The following is a 22889-nucleotide window of genomic DNA, read 5'->3' as shown; positions in this document are numbered from 1 at the left end:
ACGCGCAGGCTCAGTAGTTGTGGCTCACGGGCCTAGTTGCTCCGCGGCATGTGTGATCCCCCCAGACCAGGGCTCGAACCCGTGTCCCGTGCATTAGCAGTCAGATTCTCAACCACTGCGCCACCAGGGAAGCCCTGGTACATCTTTCTTCAAGTGTGGGGAGCCAAAACTGCTCCGCACATCTCTCTGTGGACACTGAGTGGTTGTGAATAAGGGCAGGATCACAAGTTTTATTTTGTTTCCAGTGTCCTTTCTGATAATGCCCAGTGTTTTCTGGGCCTTTTGTGATGAAACATGCAACATGGTGTCTTAAGGGAACAGTCTAAGCTGATGCTTCTTTATTGAACAGTTTAGCTTAGAACCCATTATTCTAACTATAACCATGTACATTCTAGTATAATTGGAATTGCTTTTCCCTAAACGTTCCTTCACATTTGCTTTCACTAATGCTACTTTGCCATAATTTCGCCTATTCATACAGCCTCCTTAGAACTTGTCTTTTAATTTCACATTTTCATTTCTGGAACAGCTTTTAGGCCATTTGCAGTCTTGAAGGTTTCATTTTATTGCTTCAACAAATATTTATTGACTGCCTAATGGAGAATGCAGTGGTGAATGAGACAGATAAGTCTCTTCCCTCATGAATCTTACAGCCTAATGTTTTTCTGCTAGATTATTGGTTCCCAAAGCATTGAGATCTCCTTTTCAAATTAATTTTTTCATGGACTCTCATTCAGTAGTGCTGTTTTTAATGGCTGGTCATTGGGAACACATTTGTGGATATGAAGTTGGGTCCCCAGTGGGTTGGGAACTATCATTCTAGGCAATTTATGAAAGCATTGAGCTCCAGTCCAGAACTGGTCAATGGGTTAAAAAACACGGTCGTTCATGGTTTCCCATAAGTGACAATCACATAAAGACAAACATACATGCAACATGGAATTCAGTTTGTTGTTTTTTTGGTGGAATTTTGGCATTAGAAATTCTGCCTACTAGTTCTTCCATAATCATATTGTTTTTATCCCCTCAAAGAATTCGAATAGGTTAATTAGGCCTGATGAGGCCGTTTTAAAATTAAGGTGTTCTTCCCTCCCTCTCACCTAGTTGATATGTTTATTTAACTGTTTGGCAAGATTTCCTGGGCAGCTAGTAGACCCTGTAATAAATACTGGGTATTTATGTTCACTTTAACATTTTTTTTAGTTTCCAGATCTTCCCTGAATAGAAACTTACCCTGAGAGGATACAGCGTCAGTCTGCCAGTTCACCCCCAAGGGGGTTGTATGTATCGTAGCATGGTTCCACCTTCTCACCTTTGAGTGAAATTTGCTCTTGGCCTAGGGCTCAGAGAACCGGGGAGCCTGCCTTGTCTGTTGACTAGGCCATTCTAGATCACTGGGTGAGCTCACCATGTGTGGATCTAGCTTGTTCAGATGCTTCAGGGTAAACCCTGCTGAGTGCTCTGCAGGGTGAGCCATGGTTCCTAGGCTGTAATTTGTGGACATGGGGCAGGGGCCATCACCTCTGGGTCCTGAGGACTGCCCCCAGGCAAGGTAGGCAGGCAGCCGTCTGTGGTTTGCTCTTTCCAACTTCGGCTGCTTGCAACAAGTTGCAGACACTGGTGTAATGCTGAAGCTTTTTATTTTGACTACACCTTTCATTTTAATGAAGTTACTTCACCGATTTTTCTAGCTGGCAGTCCCTTGCTGAGTCATGCCAGATGTGCTTAAAGAGTTTTATAGTGACGATTTTTAGAGTCCTCTGTAAGAAGCTCCCCAAATTTTTTTTTTTATATAAATTTACTTATTTTATTTTATTTATTTACCTTTGGCTGCGTTGGGTCTTTGTTGCTGCATGCGGGCTTTCTCTAGTTGCGTGGGTGGGGGCTACTCTTCATTGCAGTGTGTGGGCTTCTCATTGCAGTGGCTTCTCTTGTTGTGGAGCTCAGGCTCTAGGCACAAGGGCTCTAGAGCACAGGCTTGGTAGTTGTGGCGCATGGGGCTTAGGTGCTCCGCGGCATGTGGGATCTTCCCGGACCAGGGCTTGAACCCGTGTCCCCTGCATTGGCAGGTGGGTTCTTAACCACTGCGCCACCAAGGAAGCCCCAAATGCCTCAAATTTTTTTGGCCTGCCTAATTTCTTCTTTTCATAGGTTAAAAATATAATTTAATAAAATTACTTAAGCAATAAAATTGGAAATAAATCGTTTGAATAAATAATTTGAAAATGTAGATAAAAAGGAAAGAAAATAATTTCATTATCTGTTGAGATATTTTTGACATTTTAGAGTATTCCTCTAGGCTTTTTCATAAGAACTATGTATAGTAAAAAAATTTTTTTTGTTTTAAATAGAGATTGTACTGTGTGTACACTTCAGTATCTTTTTTCTTCATTTTAGGAGCATTTCTCATAGTCTTAAATATTGATCTATAATGATGCTTAGTATTTAATTGTGTAAATAGACCATAATTTATTGAACCAACTTCCTGTTGTTGGGACTTTAGGTTGTGTCTCATTTTTTGTTATAAAATAATTTTGTTATAAATAATTCTGTAATGATTATTTTTGTCACATGCATCTCTATTTCCTTAGGATAAATAACTGGAAGTGGAATTATTGAGCCTTATGTATGTATTGCTAAATTGCTCTTTAGACAGGTTGTATCAATTTCTGTTACTTTCAAAATGCTTATTTTGCTACATCTCTGCCAACACTGGGGATTATTAGTTTTTGAAAACTTTGGTCAATTTAATAAGCCAAAAATGTTTCTCATTATTTCAATTTGTGTTTCTCTATTTTTTGTGAGGCTGCAACTTTTGTTATGCATGAATTGTCCATTTGTGGTTGTTCTTTTTTTAAGTGCCTGCTCATCACTTTTGCTTATTTTTCTAATATGTTGATTATCTTTTACTAACTACTTTTTAAGGACCTTTTACATATTAATAAAGATATTAATGATAGTAATTATTATACGTTGCAAATATTCCTTTTGGTTGTTTGCTTTTTAACTATGTGTTGGTAGGTTTTTGATGAATAGAACTTTTTATTGGTAGTCTTTTTCTTTGCAGTTTCTCCTTTGCTTTTTCTTTTCTACTTTGTTTTTTTTTTTGGCTGCGTTGGGTTTTCTTTGCTGCGCGCTGGCTTTCTCTAGTTGCGGTGAGCAGGGGCTGCCCTTTGGTGCTTGGGCTTCTTATTGTGGTGGCTTCTATTATTGCTGAGCATGGGCTCTAGGTGCACGGGCTTCAGTAGTTGTGGCGCACGGGCTTAGTTGCGCCGCGGTGTGTGGGATTTTCCCGGACCAGGGATCGAACCTGTGTCCCCTGCATTGGCAGGCGGATTCTTTTTTAAACATCTTTATTGGAGTATAATTACTTGACATTGTTGTGTTAGTTTCTGCTGTGTAACAAAGTGAATCAGCTATACGTATACATATATCCCTATATCCCCTCCCTCTTGCATCTCCCTCCCACCCTCCCTATCCCACCCCTCTAGGTGGTCAGAAAGCACCGAGCTGGTCTCACTGTGCTATGTGGTTGCTTCCCGCTAGCTATCTATTTGACATTTGGTAGTGTATATATGTCAATGCCACTCTCTCACTTCGTTGGCAGGCGGATTCTTAATCACTGCGCCACCAAGGAAGTCCCTCTCCTTTGCTTTTATAACAGGGTACATTTTGATTAATTTCTACTTTCTACTTATAAACAATGCGATACTTACTTTAGAGCAGAGTTTAAAGAAATACAGACACTTGGGCACACTGAGCCTTTTTTAAAAAAAACATTTATTTATTTATTTATTTGGCTGCACCAGGTCTTAGTTGCAGCGTGCAGGATCTAGTTCCCTGATCAGGGATCGAACCCGGGCCCCCTGCATTGGGAGCGCGGAATCTTAACCACTGGACCACCAGGAAAGTCCCCCACTGTAAGTCTTTTAACAGTTATCGATTGCTGCTGATTTTGGTTGTCCTTACTAGGGCTAAATAGAAAACAGGATTTGGTCTTTGGCTTTTAAAAGTATCAGCCTTGGTATTTAAAATTCAAAGGTTATAAAAGTTTTTCCTGCTGCTGATGTTGAGCTGCCACACCATTTATTAGCTCTGATTTTCCTAGCAAAAGATACCTTTTGCTCTGACCTCTGACCATTCTTGGCCAATCCCTGAGATTTCTCTGTGTGGAGAACATCATTACTTTCATGTTGTATCTCTCTGCTTCAAGCCTCTGCGACTTGGAGTTAAACAGTAGTAGGCTTCTCGATAATCCTTGCACACACTGCCAGCTACTACCCCTCCTCCCCCACAGGCTTTTCCCAGCCCCTTAAGAAGACTAATCTATTCCACCCTTCTCCCTCAATCTTTTTTTCCTAGACTGAAGGGGGGTGGGGGGGAGTTGGAGATAAGCTTATAAAGCAAATACCACATAGGTGTTTCCTTATAGTTGGGATCAGCCTGCAAAGTAGTTCACTTGGTATTGGGATGCTGATTGCTTCCACTGATATCCAGTATATTCCTCTCGCTTATGGGCTCCAACAGTTTTATTCCACCAAACAATCATTTGTTGTCCAGAAACTTTACATCTCATTTCAGCGAGATATTCTGCCCACTCATATTTAGTTAACTGGTATTTCACTTTATTAGTATCTACCATAATTAGATATCTTCCCAATGGGGCGGTCTGTTTCATTTTCCGTGAGAACTCTTAAGAAGGCAGATGTGTTTTGTTGGGGCTTGGTGGGGTGGGACAAGAAACCAAACCTGCAAGCCTGTTGATCCCATGGGATGGCAATAGCTATATCTCTGCCAGCTGTTCCCCTGTGGTTCTAATTTTTGTTCTTTTCTTTATTTTCCCTTCTTAAAATTATAAAGGCAGTCTACCAGCACACACACACAAAAGTTGTGAAAAATTAACACACCAGTGATCCCACCACCCTGCATAAATTACTTTTCTCTTTTAATCTTGGCTCAAATGGATACTTAGTTTTACATTGTCATAGTTTGACAACATTTTTATATGTGTTTTTTATTTTAATCTTAACACTGTAAGTAATTTTTCATGTTGCTACATAGATTTCATAATTGGGATTTTTAATAACTACATAATAGTCTATCAGTTACTTAACCATTCCCTGTCCTTGGACATTTAGATTCTTTGTGTGTATGTGGGTGTCTCCTTTTTGTGTTGTTTTAATAATGCTGTATACTTTTGCATATAGCTTTTGGGAATTTTTGTTCTTAGGATAAATTTCTGGCAGTGGGGTTCCTGGGCCCAAGGATTTGCCCCTGATCTGGTTCTGTGCAGCTACTGTATTGCTTTCTAAAAGAGTTGTGTCAATCTGCATCCACAAAGGCTTTCAGTACAAACATGGTGTAGGAAATACTTACGCAAATAAGGCTCTGGGATGCTGAAGCAGATGCAGGATTTATGGGCTGAACAAGGGAGACAGTGGGTTTTTTTCTTCCTCTTTCCAGCAGGTTTGAGCCAGGCAGCTTCATGTCTTATCTAAGTGTGAGTATTTTAGTAACTTCCTAAGGGAAAGCCTCTTTCGTAGGGCCTTGGGTTTCCTCCTTTGCAGTAGTTTTTGTAGCTCTGCTTCTACAGATCATGAAGGAAACAGGTGGATTTTCTTTCCTTTGTGTATTAAGTTAAAATAAAATTTAGGGCTTCTCTAAAACTATTCTCTGGCCAGTTTGATAACTGTGTGTTTCTTTGAGAGTCACCCTGTCCCTCAGGTTTAGTGATCCATTCACCAACCAATAACAGATTTGGGGTGAAAATTAAGGAATCAAGCAGACACTGACTAGAGAAAAAAATACCTAGGGGATGACATAATCTGCTAGAGCTTGTTTAATCCTGGCAGTGGTAAATCATTTTGGATTTGCTTGGATTCATGCAGCAAAAAACCAAGTTATACAAAGTTAATGATTAATTACTAAGAGTAAATTAGCAGAAGTTATAGCCAAGTGTCATATGAATCAGAAGTTTTCTAAAGAACGGAGGTGCTAAGCCATGCTTTTTTTTTTAAGGGCTGAGTGATTGGTTTTTTGCTAATGCTTATGATCATCGAGTGATGATATTCTCTGAGAAATTGTGGTGTGAGTGTACCCTCTTTTTGGCTCTGCAACCAACCAGGAATTTCAAGGTATTAATGTGTAGAGCCTGCCAGGCAGGCTTGTCACTACATACTAACTTTTCTTTCCACTCCTCCCCCAATGTCCCCAGCATTTTGGAAACCTGTTGGGGTAAAACTCAGGTGTGTGACTTCCCATAGCGTGGGGATTTGTGCATGTGCGTGCTGGCTGCATGCGTGTTAGCGAGATGGGTTTGTGATGAAGATGATGCTGGACAGAGCCCAGTGGGATCCTGGTGATCACTGATTCTGTTCTCTGTTTCTGTTACAGCCCTTGCCAGCATCCAGCCATGGGGGATATGAAAACTCCAGATTTTGATGACCTTCTGGCTGCCTTTGACATCCCAGACCCCACCAGCCTTGATGCCAAGGAGGCCATCCAGACCCCCAGTGAGGAGAATGAGAGTCCCCTCAAACCTCCAGGCATGTGTATGGATGAGAATGTGTCCTTGTCTCACTCAGGATCAGCCTCAGATGTGCCAGCCGTGAGTGTCATCGTCAAGAACACCAGCCGCCAGGAGTCATTTGAAGCAGAGAAAGACCACGTCGCTCCCAGCCTCCTACACAATGGATTCCGGGGCTCGGACCTGCCTCCAGATCCCCACAACCTAGGCCACAACTGTGGGAAGTTTGATTCCACTTTCATGAATGGAGATAGTACCAGGAGTTTCCCCGGCAAGCTGGAACCTTCCAAGTCAGAGCCCTTACCAACTTTTAACCAGTTCAGTCCAATCTCCAGCCCCGAACCCGAGGATGCCATCAAAGATAATGGGTTTGGGATAAAGCCCAAGCACTCTGACAGTTATTTCCCACCCCCTCCTGGGTGTGAGTCTGTGGGGGGCCCGGTCCTGGAGGCTCTGACTAAGTTTCCAGTCCCAGAGCTGCATATGTTTGATCACTTTTGTAAGAAAGAGCCCAAGCCAGAACCCCCGCCCCTGGGGAGTCAGCAGGAGCACGAGCAAGGTGGGCAGAAGGCAGTGGAACCTCACAAGGAGCTGGATACCAGTCGATTCTTTGGGGAAGCTTTGGAGTTCAACAGCCACCCCGGCCACAGTATCGGAGAGCCTAAGGGGCTTGCCTCGGAGCTAGGTACCTGCTCGTCAGTGCCCCCTAGGCAGCGTCTTAAGCCAGCTCATTCCAAGCTGTCCTCTTGTGTTGCAGCCTTGGTGGCCCTGCAGGCTAAACGAGTGGCCAGTGTCACCAAGGAGGATCAGCCTACCCACACAAAGGATCCCTCAGGGCCCACAAAAGAGGGCTCCAAAGGCAGCCCCAAAATGCCCAAGTCACCAAAGAGTCCCCGGAGCCCTCTGGAGGCCACTAGAAAAAGTATCAAGCCATCAGACAGCCCTCGGAGCATCTGCAGTGACAGCAGCAGCAAAGGCTCCCCTTCTGTGGCTGCCAGCTCCCCACCAGCAATTCCCAAAGTCAGAATCAAAACCATTAAGACATCATCAGGGGAAATCAAACGGACTGTCACAAGGATCCTGCCAGACCCTGACGATCCCAGTAAGTCCCCTGCTGGGTCACCTCTAGGAAGCGCCATTGCTGAGGCCCCGAGCGAGGTGCAAGAGGATGAGGTCACTGCCCTGTCTGGGGTGGAGCACTTTCTTGAGGTGGGCACAAATTCAGGGAGCCCTCAGGGTGACAGGAAGGGGGATGAGAGCGTGACAAAAGCCAGTGAATCTTCAACTTCCTGCTGCAGCTCTGGGTCCCGGGGCCCAAAGGGGGCTGCCTCGAGCTCACAGATGGGCAAGAAGCAGCAGCAGAGCACAGCACTGCAGGCATCCACCCTGGCCCCTGCCAACCTCCTGCCCAAAGCCGTGCACCTGGCCAACCTGAATCTGGTCCCCCACAGTGTGGCCGCGTCCGTGACGGCCAAGTCCTCAGCACAGAGGCGGAGCCAGCCACAGCTCACGCAGATGTCGGTGCCCCTGGTCCACCAGGTGAAAAAGGCCGCCCCACTGGTTGTGGAGGTCTTCAACAAGGTCCTCCACAGCTCCAACCCCGTGCCCCTCTACGCGCCAAATCTCAGCCCGCCTGCGGACAGCAGGATCCACGTGCCGGCCAGTGGGTACTGCTGCCTGGAGTGTGGGGATGCGTTTGCCTTAGAGAAGAGCCTGAGCCAGCACTACGGCCGGCGGAGTGTCCACATCGAGGTGCTGTGCACACTGTGCTCCCAGACGCTGCTCTTCTTCAACAAGTGCAGCCTGCTCCGGCATGCCCGTGACCACAAGAGCAAGGGTCTCGTCATGCAGTGCTCTCAGCTGCTTGTGAAGCCCATCTCTGCGGACCAAATGTTCGTGTCGGCCCCCGCGAACTCCATGGCACCAGCAACCCCGGCTCACCCCTCCTCCCCCAAACATGGCCTCACTTCAAGCAGTGCCAGCCCCCCACTTCCAGCTTTGCCGCTCTACCCAGACCCTGTGAGGCTCATCCGGCACAGTATCAAGTGTCTCGAATGTCACAAGCAGATGCGAGACTACATGGCTATGGCTGCACATTTCCAGAGGATGACGGAGGAAACCGAGGGACTGGTAAGCATACCCTCTCTGTGATAGTTGTCAGGCCCCTGGTTCGCACGGTTCCATGACTGGGCATGGAGAGAGAAGCTCACTGATGTGGGGCAGTGTGGCATCTTAAGAGTCCTAGAAGAGGAATCTGGCTTGCTGGTTAGCGACCCACCTGGATATTTAGTGCTTGCTGTTTATTGGGAAAAGCATCCTGCCCACAACTGAGGGGAGACCCTGAAGATTTAACGAGTGTATTTATGGACACTCCGCTCCCACTCCAGTGGGCTCTCAGGGTCCATTGTTGGGCCGGGGCTAGGGCTCTGCTGGATGGTCCCCTGGTCTCTGGCAGCTGTCAGCACAGTCCTTGCACGTGCCCAAAGAACTTGGGGGCCTCTGCCAAGTGCATAGATGCATCACTGCCCTGCGCCTCTGTCTGTACTTCTAAGAACCTTGTCTTTACCAAGTTGTTGTGCCCTACGGTGGACATAGCTGTTTTTGCAGAATCCCTTTGGGGAAGCCGTCATAGGGCCAGTAGCAGGGTTGATGTGGAAGGAGAGTAGACTGACATGTGGGCCCTGAGTCAAAGGCTTTGGGGCCTCTTCCCTTCATCTCTGTTCTCACTACTAAGAAAGCAGCTGCCCTTATCTCTTGTTCCGATTCTTGGTTATGCTTGATGAGAACTTGATGAGTGTGTGAGTGTGTGTGTGTGTGTGTGTGTGTGTGTGTGTGTGTGTGTGTGACTTAAGGCATTCCATGCTGAAAACACCCTTTGGTACCTTGTGTGTCGGTTGTTGTCTGTATTAGCAAGGTACTCTGAAGAAGCAGGCCTCCAGAAGGCTCTTCTCTTCCCTCTCCAGGTGGCTCCCTTAACAACTTAGCCAAGCCCAGACCCTCACCAAGCCTCCCTAAGCCAGGGCCACAGAGACCTGGAAGGAAAGCAGACCAGCTCTTTTTACTTCAGTTCACAGTGACCCACGCACCTGTTGGTGTCTTGATGAGCTCTGCCCTTGTTTATCGAGTGTCCCCCGTGTGCACAGAGGCTCTGTGTCAAGAGCAGGGTTGCCCGTAGGGGGAAGTCGCACCATTCTTGCAGGAGCTCACGATGGCTCAGCAAGGGCAGGGCTCCCCACCCGAACTGCTAGAGTGTGCGGCAGGCTAAGGGCTGAAAACAGGCTTGTAACATAGTTGCATAGAGTTCCTCAGAGGGACTGATTCCTCGTGGTTCCAGGCATAGGGAGGGTGCCACGTGGACATGACATTTGAGCTGGACCTGCAGGGATGAGTTTGGAGGAGGGGGAGGGGCAAGGGGTGTTCCAGGTATAGGGCAAAGGTATGGGAAGGTGCAAAGTGGTTTGAGGAACAGCCAGTTGTTGGGAGTGAGACCAGCCTTGGGAGTGTTGGGCTAGAGACAGGAGGTAGAATTCAGTAGGCAGCCCCTGAAAGGGGCCAGCAAGGTGCCGTAAGTCCCTGTTGCCTCTCATCTTCACCTTCTCTGTTTCAGTTTGCATTTTCTTTCTAATGAGTCAGGTGGAGTGTGGGTCCCCAAGGCCCTTTCCTCTGGGGCTTCAGGTATTCCTGCTGTACCAGCATGGTTGACTTGGACAGGATCACTTCTTCTGGGTCATCTGATCAGAACCTTTGCCAGTGAAGGTCTGATACCTGTGCCTGTGGTTTTTCCCCCACACTTTTCTTCACTCGCCTTTTAAAATCTGAGCAGGCTAAAGTCTGGGTGTAGGATCCCAGGCTGGCACCCTTCTCATCCTGCATCTTCTCTGTGTCATTCTCCTTCAGTGGGAGCTGGACAAGAGGGCCCCCCAGAGGGAAAGGGAGGGGTTGCTGTGAGGCTTCTCAGTCCAGCTCTGTTCTCTCACAAAATCTCCTGCCAATAAATGTGGCCTCAGAGTCTCAGGGAAAGGGGAAGGCTTGAGTTCTGGGATCAAAATCTAACCTTGATGGCTGTTGGCTTTGGGTTTCCCAAGATGGTACCCAAGCTTTAGGCCATATGAGGGGCAGGCAGTGGACCAGTGGGTGGTGTTGGGCTCCACTCTGCTGGAGGGACTGTAGGACAGCATGTTTGGGCCTTTGACTTCTTCCTGGGAGTCTGAACCACTTATGCCTCCCTCTGCAGTGGCTGGAGGGGTCCTTCCCCTTACATTCCAAGCCACCTTGTTGGGCAGATGTCAGCACAAAGATATTATTTCTTCTTGTTCTTAAGCTTTTGTTTAACTATGTCATTATCACACCTAACAAAATTAATAACAGTTCCTTAACATTGTCTAATACAATTCATATTCAAATTTTCCATTCATGTCAAAATTGTCTTTTTACAGTTGAGCTTGTTTTGAATCAGAATCCAAATGTGGACTAAGTGTTGTGTTTGTTTGTTATATCTTTGAAATTTCTCAATCTAGAGCAGTACCTTTTCCTATTCCACCCAACAAGGGCCCCCCGCCCCCCCTTATTTTTCACATCATTGTTTTGTTGAAGAAACTGGTTCGTGTGTCCTGAGAACTTTCCAGGACAATTCTGGGTTTCACTGATTGCTTCCTGAGAATTTTTCAGGATAATTTTGAGTTTGATTGCTTCCTCATACGGTTAATTTGTTCTATACCCCATATTTTATCTGTAGACTAGAAGTTAGCAATGAAGACTTGATTAGATTCGTCTTGAGGAATGGGAAATCTGTGTTCTTCATAATTCATTACTTCAAGGAGGCACAATGTGCTTGATTGTGTCCGTTTTAATGATGCTAAACTTGATCAGTGAGTTTAGGTTGGTGATGTTCAGATCCCTTCCTTATAAAGTTTCCTATCTTTTTACCTAATGATTTTAGCAGCCGTTAATAATTGCTGCTTGAGTCAGTAATTTTATTAGGAGTTGCAGGAGGTTGTTTTAAATTTTATTATTTCTTTCTCATTTATTAGCTGGAATTCTGTATAAAATCTTTTCCTCTTCCTTGAGGGCTATTAGGTTACCCTGAAATACAGTTTATGTTGGAAAAGTGGATAAATTTGTTTCCCTCAGTTAACAGTTTTCACAGTAGTGAATTGATGCCCCAACAATCTTAAATGGTGTTTTGAGAGTCCCTCCTCTATTATTTTTAAAAATTGTGGTAAAATACACGTAACATAAAGTTTACCATCTTAACCATTTTTTAAGTGTACAATTTAGTAGCGTTAAGTACATTCACATTGTTGTGCAATCAGTTTCCAGAACTCTTTTCATCTTGCAGAACTGAAACTCTAAACCTATTAAATAACAACTCCCTATTCTCCCCTCCCCTTTCCCCCTGGCAACCACCATTCTACTTTCTGTTTCTATGAATTTGACTATTCTAGGTAGCTCACATAAATGGAATCATACAGTGTTTGTCTCTTTTTGACTGGCTCATTTCACTTAGTATAATATCTTCAAGGTTCACACATGTTTTAGCATTTGACAGAATTTCCTTTCTTTTTAAGGCTGAATAATATTCTGTTGTTGTATATACCACATTTTGTTTATCCATTCATTCACTGATGGACACTTGAGTTGCCTCCAGTTGTGTTATGAATAATGCTGCTATCAACATGGTGTACAGATATCTTTTCAGGACCTTACTTTCAATTCTTTTTTTGTGTGATCAAGTATTTTATTTTATTTTATTATAGTTGCTGTACAATATTATGTTAGTTAGAGGTGTACAATACAGTGATTCACAATTTTTGAAGGTTATACTCCAAAATTTATAGTTATCGTAAAATATTGGCTATATTCCTTGTGTTGTACAACATCAGTTCTTTTGGGTAGATATCCAGAAGTGGAATTGCTGGATCATATGGTAATTCTATTTTTAATTTTTCGGGGAGCCCCCATACTGTTTTCTACAGTGGCTGTACCATTTTACATTCCCACCAATAGTGCACATGGGTTCCAATTTCTCCACATCCTCACCAGCATTTGTTATTTTCTGTTTTTTCATAGTAGCCACCCTAATCGGTATGAGGTGACTTCCTCTATTATTTTTAGTGGTAGTGTTATAATGAACTTATTGGTTTCTATATATTCAGTATGTTTATGTGTTCAGTCATTCTTTTTTCTTCTTTTCCATTAAGGTTTTATTACAGGATATTGAATATAGTTCCATGTGCTACACAGTAGGACCTTGTTGTTTATCCAATAGTTTGCATCTGCTAATCCTAAACTCTCAATCCATCTCTCCTTAATCCCCTCAGCCCCTTGGCAACCACAAGTCTGTTCTCTATGTTTGTGAGTCTGTTTCTGTTTCATAATAAGTTCATTTGTGTCATATTTTGGATTCCACATATAAGTGATATCATATAGTAGTTGTCTTTCTCTTTCTGACTTAATTCACTTAGTATGATAATCTCCAGACCCATCCATGTTGCTGCAAATGGCATTATTTCATTCTTTTTTGTGGTTGAGTAGTATTCCATTGTGTGTGTGTGTGTGTGTGTGTGTGTGTGTACGTGTACGTGTGTGCATACATACATACCACGTCTTCTTTATCCATTCATCTGTCCAGAGACATTTAGGTTGCTTCCATGTCTTGGCCATTGTAAACAGTGCTGCTCTGAACATAGGGGTGAATGTATCTTTTCGAATTATAGTTTAGTCTGGGTATATGCCCAGGAGTGCGAATTGCTGGATGATATGGCAACTCTATTTTTAGTTTTTTGAAGAACCTCCATACTGTTTTTCATAGTGGCTGCACCAATTTACATTTCCACCAACAGTATAGGAGGGTTCCCTTTTCTCCACACCCTCTCTACCACTTGCTATTTGTAGACTTTTTAATGATGACCATTCTGACTTGTGTGAGGTGGTACCTCTTTGTAGTTTTGATTTGCATTTTTCTAATAATTAGCGATGTTGAGCATCTTTTCATGTGCCTACTGGCCGTCTGTATGTCTTCTTTGGAGAAATGTCTGTTTAGGTCTTCTGCCCGTTTTTTGATTGGTTTGTTTGTTTTTTTGTTATTGAGTTGTATGAGCTATTTGTATATTTTGGAAACTGAGCCCTTGTTGGTTGCATTGTTTGCACATATTTTCTCCCAGTCTGTAGGTTGTCTTTTTGTTGTGTTTATGGTTTCCTTTGCTGTGCAAAAGCTTATAAGTTTGACTAGGTTCCATTTGTTTATTTTTGCTTTTATTTCTATTGCCTTGGGAGACTGACCTAAGAAAACATGGGTACAATTTATGTCAGAGAATGTTTTGCCTACATTCTCTTCTAGGAGTTTTAAGGTGTCATGTCTTATATTTAAGTCTTGAAGCCATTTTGAGTTTATTTGTGTGTATGGTGTGAGGGTGTGTTCTAATTTCATTGATTTACATGTGGCTCTCCAGCTTTCACAGCACCACTTGCTTGAAGGGACTGTCTTTGCTCCATTGTATAGTCTTGTCTCCTTTGTCAAAGATTAATTGACTGTAGGTTTGTGGGTTTATTTCTGGGCTCTCTATTCTGTTCTGTTTTTGTGTCAGTACCATGGTGTTTTGATTACCGTAGCTTTGTAATATTGTCTGAAGTCTGTGAGGGTTATGCCTTCTGCTTTGCTCTTTTTCCTCAGGATTGTTTTGGCAATTCTGAGGCCTTAATGGTTCCATATAAATTTTAGAATTATTTGCTATTTCTGTGGAAAATGTCCTGGGTAATTTGATAGGGATCGCATTAAATCTGTAGATTGCTTTGGGTAGCGTGGCCGTTTTAACAATATTAATTCCTCCAATCCAAGAGCATGGGATATCTTTCCATATCTTTGAAACATCTTCGGTTTCCTTTATCAGTGTTTTATAGTTCTCATCACATAAGTCTTTCACCTCCTTGGTCAGGTTTATTCTTAAGTTGTTTTTTTTTTTTTAATTAATAAATTAATTAATTTATTTGGCCGAGTTGGGTCTTTGTTGCTGCGCGTGGGCTTCCTCTAGTTGCAGCAAGTGGGGGCTACTCGTTGTTATGGTGCGCGGGCTTCTTGTTGTGGAGCACAGGCTCTAGGCGTTCAGGCTTCAGTAGTTGTGGCTCGCAGGCTCTAGAGCACAGGCTCAGTAGTTGTGGCGCACGGGCTTAGCTGCTCCGTGGCATGTGGGATCTTCCCGGTCCAGGGCTCGAACCCGTGTCCTCTGCATTGGCAGGCAGATTCTTAACCACTGCTCCACCAGGGAAGCCCCCTGTTTTTTTTTTTTAATGTGATTTTAACATCTTTATTGGAGTATAATTGCTTTACAATGGTGTGTTAGTTTCTGCTTTATAAAAAAGTGAATCAGTTATACATATACATATGTCCCCATATCTCTTCCCTCTTGCGTCTCCCTCCCTCGCACCCTCCCTATCCCACGCCTCTAGGTGGTCACAAAGCACCGAGCTGATCTCCCTGTGCTATGCGGCTGCTTCCCACTAGCTATCTATTTTACATTTGGTAGTGTATATATGTCCATGCCACTCTCTCACTTTGTCCCAGCTTACCCTTCCCCCTCCCCATATCCTCAAGTCCATTCTCTAGTAGGTCTGCATCTGTATTCCCGTCTTGCCCCTACGTTCTTCTGACCATTTTCTTTTTCTTTTTCTTTTTTTTTTTAGATTCCATATATATGTGTTAGCATATGGTGTTTGTTTTTCTCTTTCTGACTTACTTCACTCTGTATGACAGTCTCTAGGTCCATCCACCTCACTGCAAATAACTCAGTTTCATTCCGTTTTATGGCTGAGTAATATTCCATTGTATATATTTGCTACATCTTCTTTATGCATTCATCTGTTGATGGACACTTAGGTTGCTTCCATGTCCTGGCTATTGTAAATAGAGCTGCAATGAACATTGTGGTACATGACTCTTTTTGAAGTATGGTTTTCTCGGGGTATATGCCCAGTAGTGGGATGGCTGGGTCGTATGGTAGTTCTATTTTTAGTTTTTTAAGGAACCTCCATACTGTTCTCCATAGTGGCTGTATCAATTTACATTCCCACCAACAGTGCAAGAGGGTTCCCTTTTCTCCACACCCTCCCCAGGATTTATTGTTTGTAGATTTTTTGATGATGGCCATTCTCACTGGTGAGATGATATCTCATTGTAGTTTTGGTTTGCATTTCTCTAATGATTAAAGATGTTGAGCATTCTTTCATGTGTTTGTTGGCAATCTGTATATCTTCTTTGGAGAAATGTCTAATTAGGTCTCTGCCCATTTTTGGATTGGGTTGTTTGTTTTTTTGATATTGAGCTGCATGAGTTGCTTGTATGTTTTGGAGATTAATCCTTTGTCAGTTGCTTCATTTGCAAATACTTTCTCCCATTCTTAGGGTTGTCTTTTCGTCTTGTTTATGGTTTCCTTTGCTGTGCAAAAGCTTTTAAGTTTCATTAGGTCCCATTTGTTTATTTTTGTTTTTATTTCCATTTCTCTAGGAGGTGGGTCAAAAAGGATCTTGCTGTGATTTATGTCATAGAGTGTTCTGCCTATGTTTTCCTCTAAGAGTTTGATAGTTTCTGGCCTTACATTTAGGTCTTTAATCCATTTTGAGTTTATTTTTGTGTATGGTGTTAGGGAGTGTTCTAATTTCATTCTTTTACATGGGGCTGTCCAGTTTTCCCAGCACCACTTATTGAAGAGGCTGTCTTTTCTCCACTGTATATTCTTGCCTCCTTTATCAGAGATAAGGTGACCATATGTGCGTGGGTTTATCTCTGGGCTTTCTATCCTCTTCCATTGATCTATATTTCTGTTTTTGTGCCAGTACCATACTGTCTTTTCTTTTTTTTTTTTTTTTGCTGTACGCGGGCCTCTCACTGTTGTGGCCTCTCCCGTTGTGCAGCACAGGCTCCGGACGCACAAGCTCAGCGGCCATGGCTCACGGGCCCAGCCGCTCCGCGGCATGTGGGATCTTCCCGGACCGGGGCATGAACCCATGTCCCCTGCATCGGCAGGTGGACTCTCAACCACTGCGCCACCAGGGAAGCCCCATACTGTCTTGATTACTGTTGCTTTGTAGTATAGTCTGAAGTCAGGGAGCCTGATTTCTCCAGCTCCGTTTTTCTTTCTCGATTGCTTTGGCTATTCAGGGTCTTTTGTGCTTCCATACAAATTGTGAAATTGTTTGTTCTAGTTCTGTGAAAAATGCCAGTGGTAGTTTGATAGGGATTGCATTGAATCTGTAGATTGCTTTGGGTAGTAGAGTCATTTTCACAATGTTGATTCTTCCAATCCAAGAACATGGTATATCTCTCCATCTATCTGTATCATCTTTAATTTCTTTCATCAGTGTCTTATAATTTTCTGCATACAGGTCTTTTGTCTCCTTAGGTAGGTTTATTCCTAGATAATTTATTCTTTTTGTTGCAGTGGTAAATGGGAGTGTTTTCTTGATTTCATTTTCAGATTTTTTATCATTAATGTATAGGAATGCCAGAGATTTCTGTGCATTAATTTTGTATCCTGCTACTTTACCAAACTCATTGATTAGCTCTAGTAGTTTTCTGGTAGCATCTTTAGGATTCTCTATATATAGTATCATGTCATCTGCAAACAGTGACAGCTTTACTTCTTCTTTTCAAATTTGCATTCCTTTTATTTCTTTTCCTTATCTGATTGCTGTGGCTAAAACTTCCAAAACTATGTTGAATAAATAGTGATGAGAGTGGGCAACCTTGTCTTGTTCCTGATCTTAGTGGAAATGGTTTCAGTTTTTCACCATTGAGGACGATGTTGGCTGTGGGTTTGTTATATATGGCCTTTATTATGTTGAGGAAAGTTCCCACTGTGCCTGCTGTCTGGAGGGTTTTTATCATAAATGGATGTTGAATTCTGTCGAAAGCTTTCTCTGCCTCTATTGAGATGATCATACGGTTTTCCTCCTTCAGTTTGTTAATGTGGTGTATCACGTTGATTGATTTGCGTATATTGAAGAATCCTTGCATTCCTGGGATAAACCCCACTTGATCATAGTGTATGACCCTTTTAATGTGCTGTTGGATTCTGTTTGCTAGTATTTTGTTGAGGATTTTTGCATCTATATTCATCAGTGATATTGGCCTGTAGTTTTCTTTCTTTGTGACATCTTTGTCTGGTTTTGGTCTCAGAGTGATGGTGATTTTGGAAGAGTTTGAGAAGGATAAATGTTAGCTCTTCTCTAAATGTTTGATAGAATTCACCTGTGAAGCCATCTGGTCCTGGGCTTTTATTTGTTGGAAGATTTTAAATCACAGTTTCAATTTCAGTGCTTGTGATTGGTCTGTTCATATTTTCTATTTCTTCCTGGTTCAGTCTCCAAAGGTTGTGCATTTCTAAGAATTTGTCCATTTCTTCCAGGTTGTCCATTTTATTGGTATAGAGTTGCTTGTAGTAATCTCTCATGATCCTTTGTATTTCTGCAGTGTCAGTTGTTACTTCTCCTTTTTCATTTCTAATTCTATTGATTTGAGTCTTCTCCCTTTTTTTCTTGGTAAGTCTGGCTGATGGTTTATCAATTTTGTTTATCTCCTCAAAGAACCTTTTAGTTTTATTGATCTTTGCTGTCGTTTCCTTCATTTCTTTTTCATTTATTTCTGATCTGATCTTTGTGATTTCTTTCCTTCTGCTAACTTTGAGGGTTTTTTTTGTTCTTCTTTTTCTAATTGCTTTAGGTGTAAGGTTAGGTTGTTTATTTCAGATGTTTCTTGTTTCTTTTGTTTTGTTTTGTTTTGTTTCTTAAGGTAGGATTGTATTGCTATAAACTTCCCTCTTAGAACTGCTTTTGCCTCATCGTTTTTTTTTTTTTTTTGATGCGATTGTGAAAGGGTTTTGCTTTTTTTTTTTTACTTTCCCTTTCTGATATTTCACTGTTAGTGTAAAGAAGTGGAATAGATTTCTATATGTTAATCTTGTACCCTGCTACCGTGCTGAATTTGTTTATCAGTTCTAGTAGTTTTTTGTTTTTTGGTGTTTTTTTTTGCGGTATGCGGGCCTCTCACTGCTGTGGCCTCTCCCGTTGCGGAGCACAGGCTCCAGACGCAGAGGCCCAGCGGCCATGGCTCACGGGCCCAGCCGCTCTGCAGCATGTGGGATATTCCCAGACTGGGGCACGAACCCGTGTCCCCTGCATCAGCAGGCGGACTCTCAACCACTGTGCCACCAGGGAAGCCCAGTTCTAGTAGTTTTTGTGTGGAGTGTTTAGGGTTTTCTCTATATAGTATCATGTCATCTGCATATAATGATAATTTTACCTTTTCTTTTTTTTTTGTGGTACGCGGGCCTCTCACCGCTGTGGCCTCTCCCGCTGCGGAGCACAGGCTCCGGACGCGCAGGCCCAGCGGCCATGGCCCATGGGCCCAGCCGCTCTGCGGCATGTGGGATCCTCCCGGACCAGGGCACGAACCCGCGTCCCCTGCACCAGCAGGCGGACTCCCAACCCGTGCGCCACCAGGGAAGCCCAATTTTACCTTTTTTTTAAAAACTAAATTTATTTTATTTATTTATTTATTTTTGGCTGTGTTGGGTCTTTGTTGCTGCACATGGGCTTTCCTCTAGTTGGGGTGAGTGGGGGCTATTCTTAATTGCAGTGTGAGGGCTTCTCATTGTAGTGGCTTCTCTTGTTGAGGAGCGTGGGCTCTTGGCGTGCGGGCTTCAGTAGTTGTGGCACACAGGCTCAGTAGTTGTGGCTCATGCGCTCTAGAGTGCAGGCTCAGTAGTTGTGTCGCACAAGCTTAGTTGCTCCGTGGCATGTGGGATCTTCCCGGACCAGGGAATGTGTCCCCTGCATTGGCCCGCGGATTCCTAACCACCGTGCCACCAGGCAAGTCCCAATTTTACCTTTTTTGAAAACATTTTTATTTATTTTTAGTTTTTGGCTGTGCCCCATGGCTTGTGGGATCTTAGTTCCCCAACCAGGGATCAAACCCATGCCCTCTGCAGTGGAAGCACGGAGTCTTAACCACTGGACCACCGGGGAAGTCCCTATCTATTTCTTCTTGATTCAGTTTTGGTGAGCTGTATGTTTTTAGAAACTTGTTCATTTCTTCTATGTTGTCCAGTTTGTTGGCGTATAGTTGTTCATAGTATTCTTTTATGGATTTTTGTATTTCTGCAGTATCAATTGTTATTTCTCCTCTTTTACTTTTTACTTTGTTTATTTGGGTCCTCTCTCATTTCTTCTTGGCGACCTGGGCCAGAAATTTGTCAATTTTGTTTACCCTTTCAAAGAACCAGCTCTCGGTTTTATTGGGTTTTTCCTATATTTTTTTTAATCTCTATTTTATTTATTTCCTCTCTGAACTTTATTATTTCTTCCGTCTGCTGACTTCAGGTTTTTTGTTCTTTTTTTTTTTTTTGCGGTACGCAGGCCTCTCACTGTCGTGGCCTCTCCTGTTGCGGAGCACAGGCTCCAGACGCGCAGGCTCAGCGGGCCCAGCTGCTCTGCAGCATGTGGGATCTTCGTGGACCAGGGCACGAACCTGCGTCCGCTGCATTGACAGGCAGACTCTCAACCACTGTGTCACCAGGGAAGCCCTTGTTCTTCTTTTTTTAATTCTTTTAGGTGGTAGGTTAGGTTGTTTGTTTGAGTTTATTCTTGCTTTTTGAGGAAGGCCTGTATCACTATGAACTTCCCTCTAGGAACTGCTTTTGCTGCATCCCATAGATTTTGTATGGTTCTGTTTTCATTGTCATTTGTCTCAGGGTATTTTAAATTTTCCTCTTTGATTTCATCATTGACCCATTGGTTTTTTAGTAGCATGTTGTTTAGTCTCCATTTAATCATTTTTTTCTCATTTCTCTTTCTGTGGTTGATTTCTTGTTTCATGCCCTTATGGTCAGAAAAGATGCTTGAAATAATTTCTGTCCTCTAAAATTTGTTGAGGCTTGTTTTGCATCCTAGTATGTGGTCAGTCCTAGAGAATGTTCCATGGGCACTTGAAAAGAATGTGTATTGTGTGTTTTTTGAACGTAATGTTCTGAAAATATCAGTTGGTCTACCTGTTCTATTGTATGTTGTTTAGGATCTCTGTTGCTTTATTGTTTTTTTTGTCTGGAAGATCTGTCCGCTGATGTGAGTGGGATGTTAAAGTCTCCTACTATTATTGTATTCCCATCAGTTTCTCTCTTTATGTCTGTTAGTATTTGTTTTATACATTTGGGTGCTCCTGTATTGGCTGCATATATGTTAACGAGTGTAATAACCTCTTTTATAATCATATAGTGTCCTTCTTTATCTCTCATTTTGGCTTTTGTTTTAAAGTCTATTTTGTCTGATATGAGTATTGCTACCCCTGCTTTCTTATCATTTCCTTTTAAATGAAATATCTTTTTCCATCCCCTTACTTTCAATCTTTGTATGTCCTTCACCCTAAAGTGGGTCTCTTGTAGGCAGCATATTATAGGCTCTTGTTTTTGTTTTTGTTTGTTTTTTAATCAGCAGTCTGCCACTTTGTGTCTTTTGATTGGAGCATTTAGTCCATTGACATTTAAGGTAATTACTGACAGATATGTATTTATTGCCATTTTAAACCTGTTTTCCAGTTGATTTTGTATTTCTTCTTTGTTCCTTTTTCTGTTTTTCCTATTGTGGTTTGATGGTTTTCTTTTGTGTTATGCTTGTGTCCTCTTCTTTTTGTTTTTTTGTGAATCTGTTGTATGTTTTTGATTTGTGAGTCATTCTTTTTTTAAAAAAATATCTCATGAGTATTTATTTTATTTTTTTATAAATTTATTTATTTTTGGCTGCATTGTGTATTCGTTGCCGCGCGTGGGCTTTCTCCAGTTGTGGCATGTGGGGGCTACTCTTCGTTGTGGTGCGCATGCTTCTCAGTATGGTGGCTTCTCTTGTTGTGGCGCGTGGGCTCTAGGTGCACAGGTTTCAGTAGTTGTAGTGTGTGGGCTCAGTAGTTGTGGCCTATGGGCTCTAGAGCGCAGGCTTAGTAGTTGTGGCGCACGGGCTTAGTTGCTCTGTGGCATGTGGGAACTTCCTGGACCAGGGATCAAACCCGTGTCCCCTGCATTGGCAGTCAGATTCTTCTTTTTTTTTCATTGTTGTACACAACATTTATTGTTTTTGATTTGCTGCCAGGAATGTTTGCCACGAGTTCACAGCCAAGTTGTAGATAGTGATCTGTGACCCTCAAAGCATGACGGTGTCCACTCTTCCTGAGTCCATACCTGGACTCAGTCTCCACTTGGCTTGTTTGGGTTGGTTTAAGCTGTAAGCTGATTCAAACCTTTCTACACAAGCTGTGTATACATTCCAAACACAGGCCATCTATCACCCTGGTCGTGAAGTCTGAGAGGAACAACATAAAGTGGTTTATAGCACTTATTGATCTTAACTTGGCTCATGTCCCAAACTAGTTAGGAGATAAGGCATTCCTCAGCAGGCAGGCAGATTCTTAACCACTGTGTGACCAGAGAAGTCCTGTGAGTCATTCTTTTTGATGCTCAATTGTCCCATCTTTGATCCGTGGGAGCCCCTTCAAGCTGGCTCCTGTGTCCTTTTGATATGAACTCATTAAACCTTGAGAAGCTTTCTTACTTTGAGCCCCAACAAGATGTCCTGGGCACATTTCTTGTACTAAACCTAGAGTCAGTTGTTCTTCCAAGAAGCCAGGGTTTTTTTTGTGTGCATGTGTGTGAGAAATGATATTTAGAGGCCACATTCTGGGCACCAGAGATGCTTATTCTGCTGGATATATCTGTTCCTAGGCCTTTTCAGTGGTCAGAGCTAAAAAATATATTTTTAAAAAGAGGAAAGGAAGATCATGAGTTTATGCAGGTATTAAAATGTAAGATTATCCTTTTTTTTTTTTTTTTTTTTTTTTTTGCGGTATGCGGGCCTCTCACTGTTGTGGCCTCCCCCGTTGTGGAGCACAGGCTCCGGACGCGCAGGCCCAGCGGCCATGGCTCACGGGCCCAGCCATTCCGCGGCATGTGGGATCTTCCCGGACCGGGGCACGAACCTGCGTCCCCTGCATCAGCAGGTGGACTCTCAACCACTGCGCCACCGGGGAAGCCCAAGATTATCCTTTTTATGTAACTGATTTTATACTGAAAATCTTGGTTCCTAAGATTTTCTTACTACACACATAACACACACACACCCCCATACACACCAATTTTTAAATATCAAAATCAATATTATTTCTAATGTTAGGACAACTGCATAAAGTTGAGGGTGTATTTGCAGTTCTTTTTGTCCTTAGAATATATCATATTAAGAATGTATAAGTCAAAATACTGTGTTTTAAAAGTCACTGGGGATAATTTTTTTCTCTACATGGTTATGTCACCTACTTGATACAGAGTTAGGT

The 22889-nt window shown here is 42.9% G+C and overlaps 1 protein-coding gene across 7 annotated transcripts in view; it reads left to right on the top strand.

Annotated features, from left to right (window-relative positions):
- The window catches only part of ZNF592 (zinc finger protein 592), a 60118-nt gene that overhangs the window by 21133 nt on the left and 16096 nt on the right, over positions 1 to 22889 (top strand). For 6 of the 7 annotated variants that reach the window (XR_003795773.1, XM_029236704.1, XM_029236703.1 and 3 more), the window contains one exon: positions 6394 to 8656. Coding sequence is in view for 6 of the 7 variants with exons in the window: in XM_029236699.1 (XP_029092532.1) it covers positions 6394 to 8656 (2263 nt within the window). In the remaining variant the exon portion in view is untranslated. Of the gene's footprint in view, positions 1 to 3537; positions 5501 to 6393; positions 8657 to 22889 lie in introns of those variants that run through there. The other variant, XM_029236702.1, reaches the window with a different exon arrangement.

This window comes from Monodon monoceros, unplaced genomic scaffold (assembly GCF_005190385.1).
Source record: "Monodon monoceros isolate NGI ecotype Baffin Bay Population unplaced genomic scaffold, NGI_Narwhal_1 Super_Scaffold_21, whole genome shotgun sequence".
NCBI classification, from domain to species: domain Eukaryota; kingdom Metazoa; phylum Chordata; class Mammalia; order Artiodactyla; family Monodontidae; genus Monodon; species Monodon monoceros.
The sequence above is the reverse complement of the archived record's forward strand: the minus strand, read 5'-3'. Positions and strand labels throughout refer to the sequence as shown.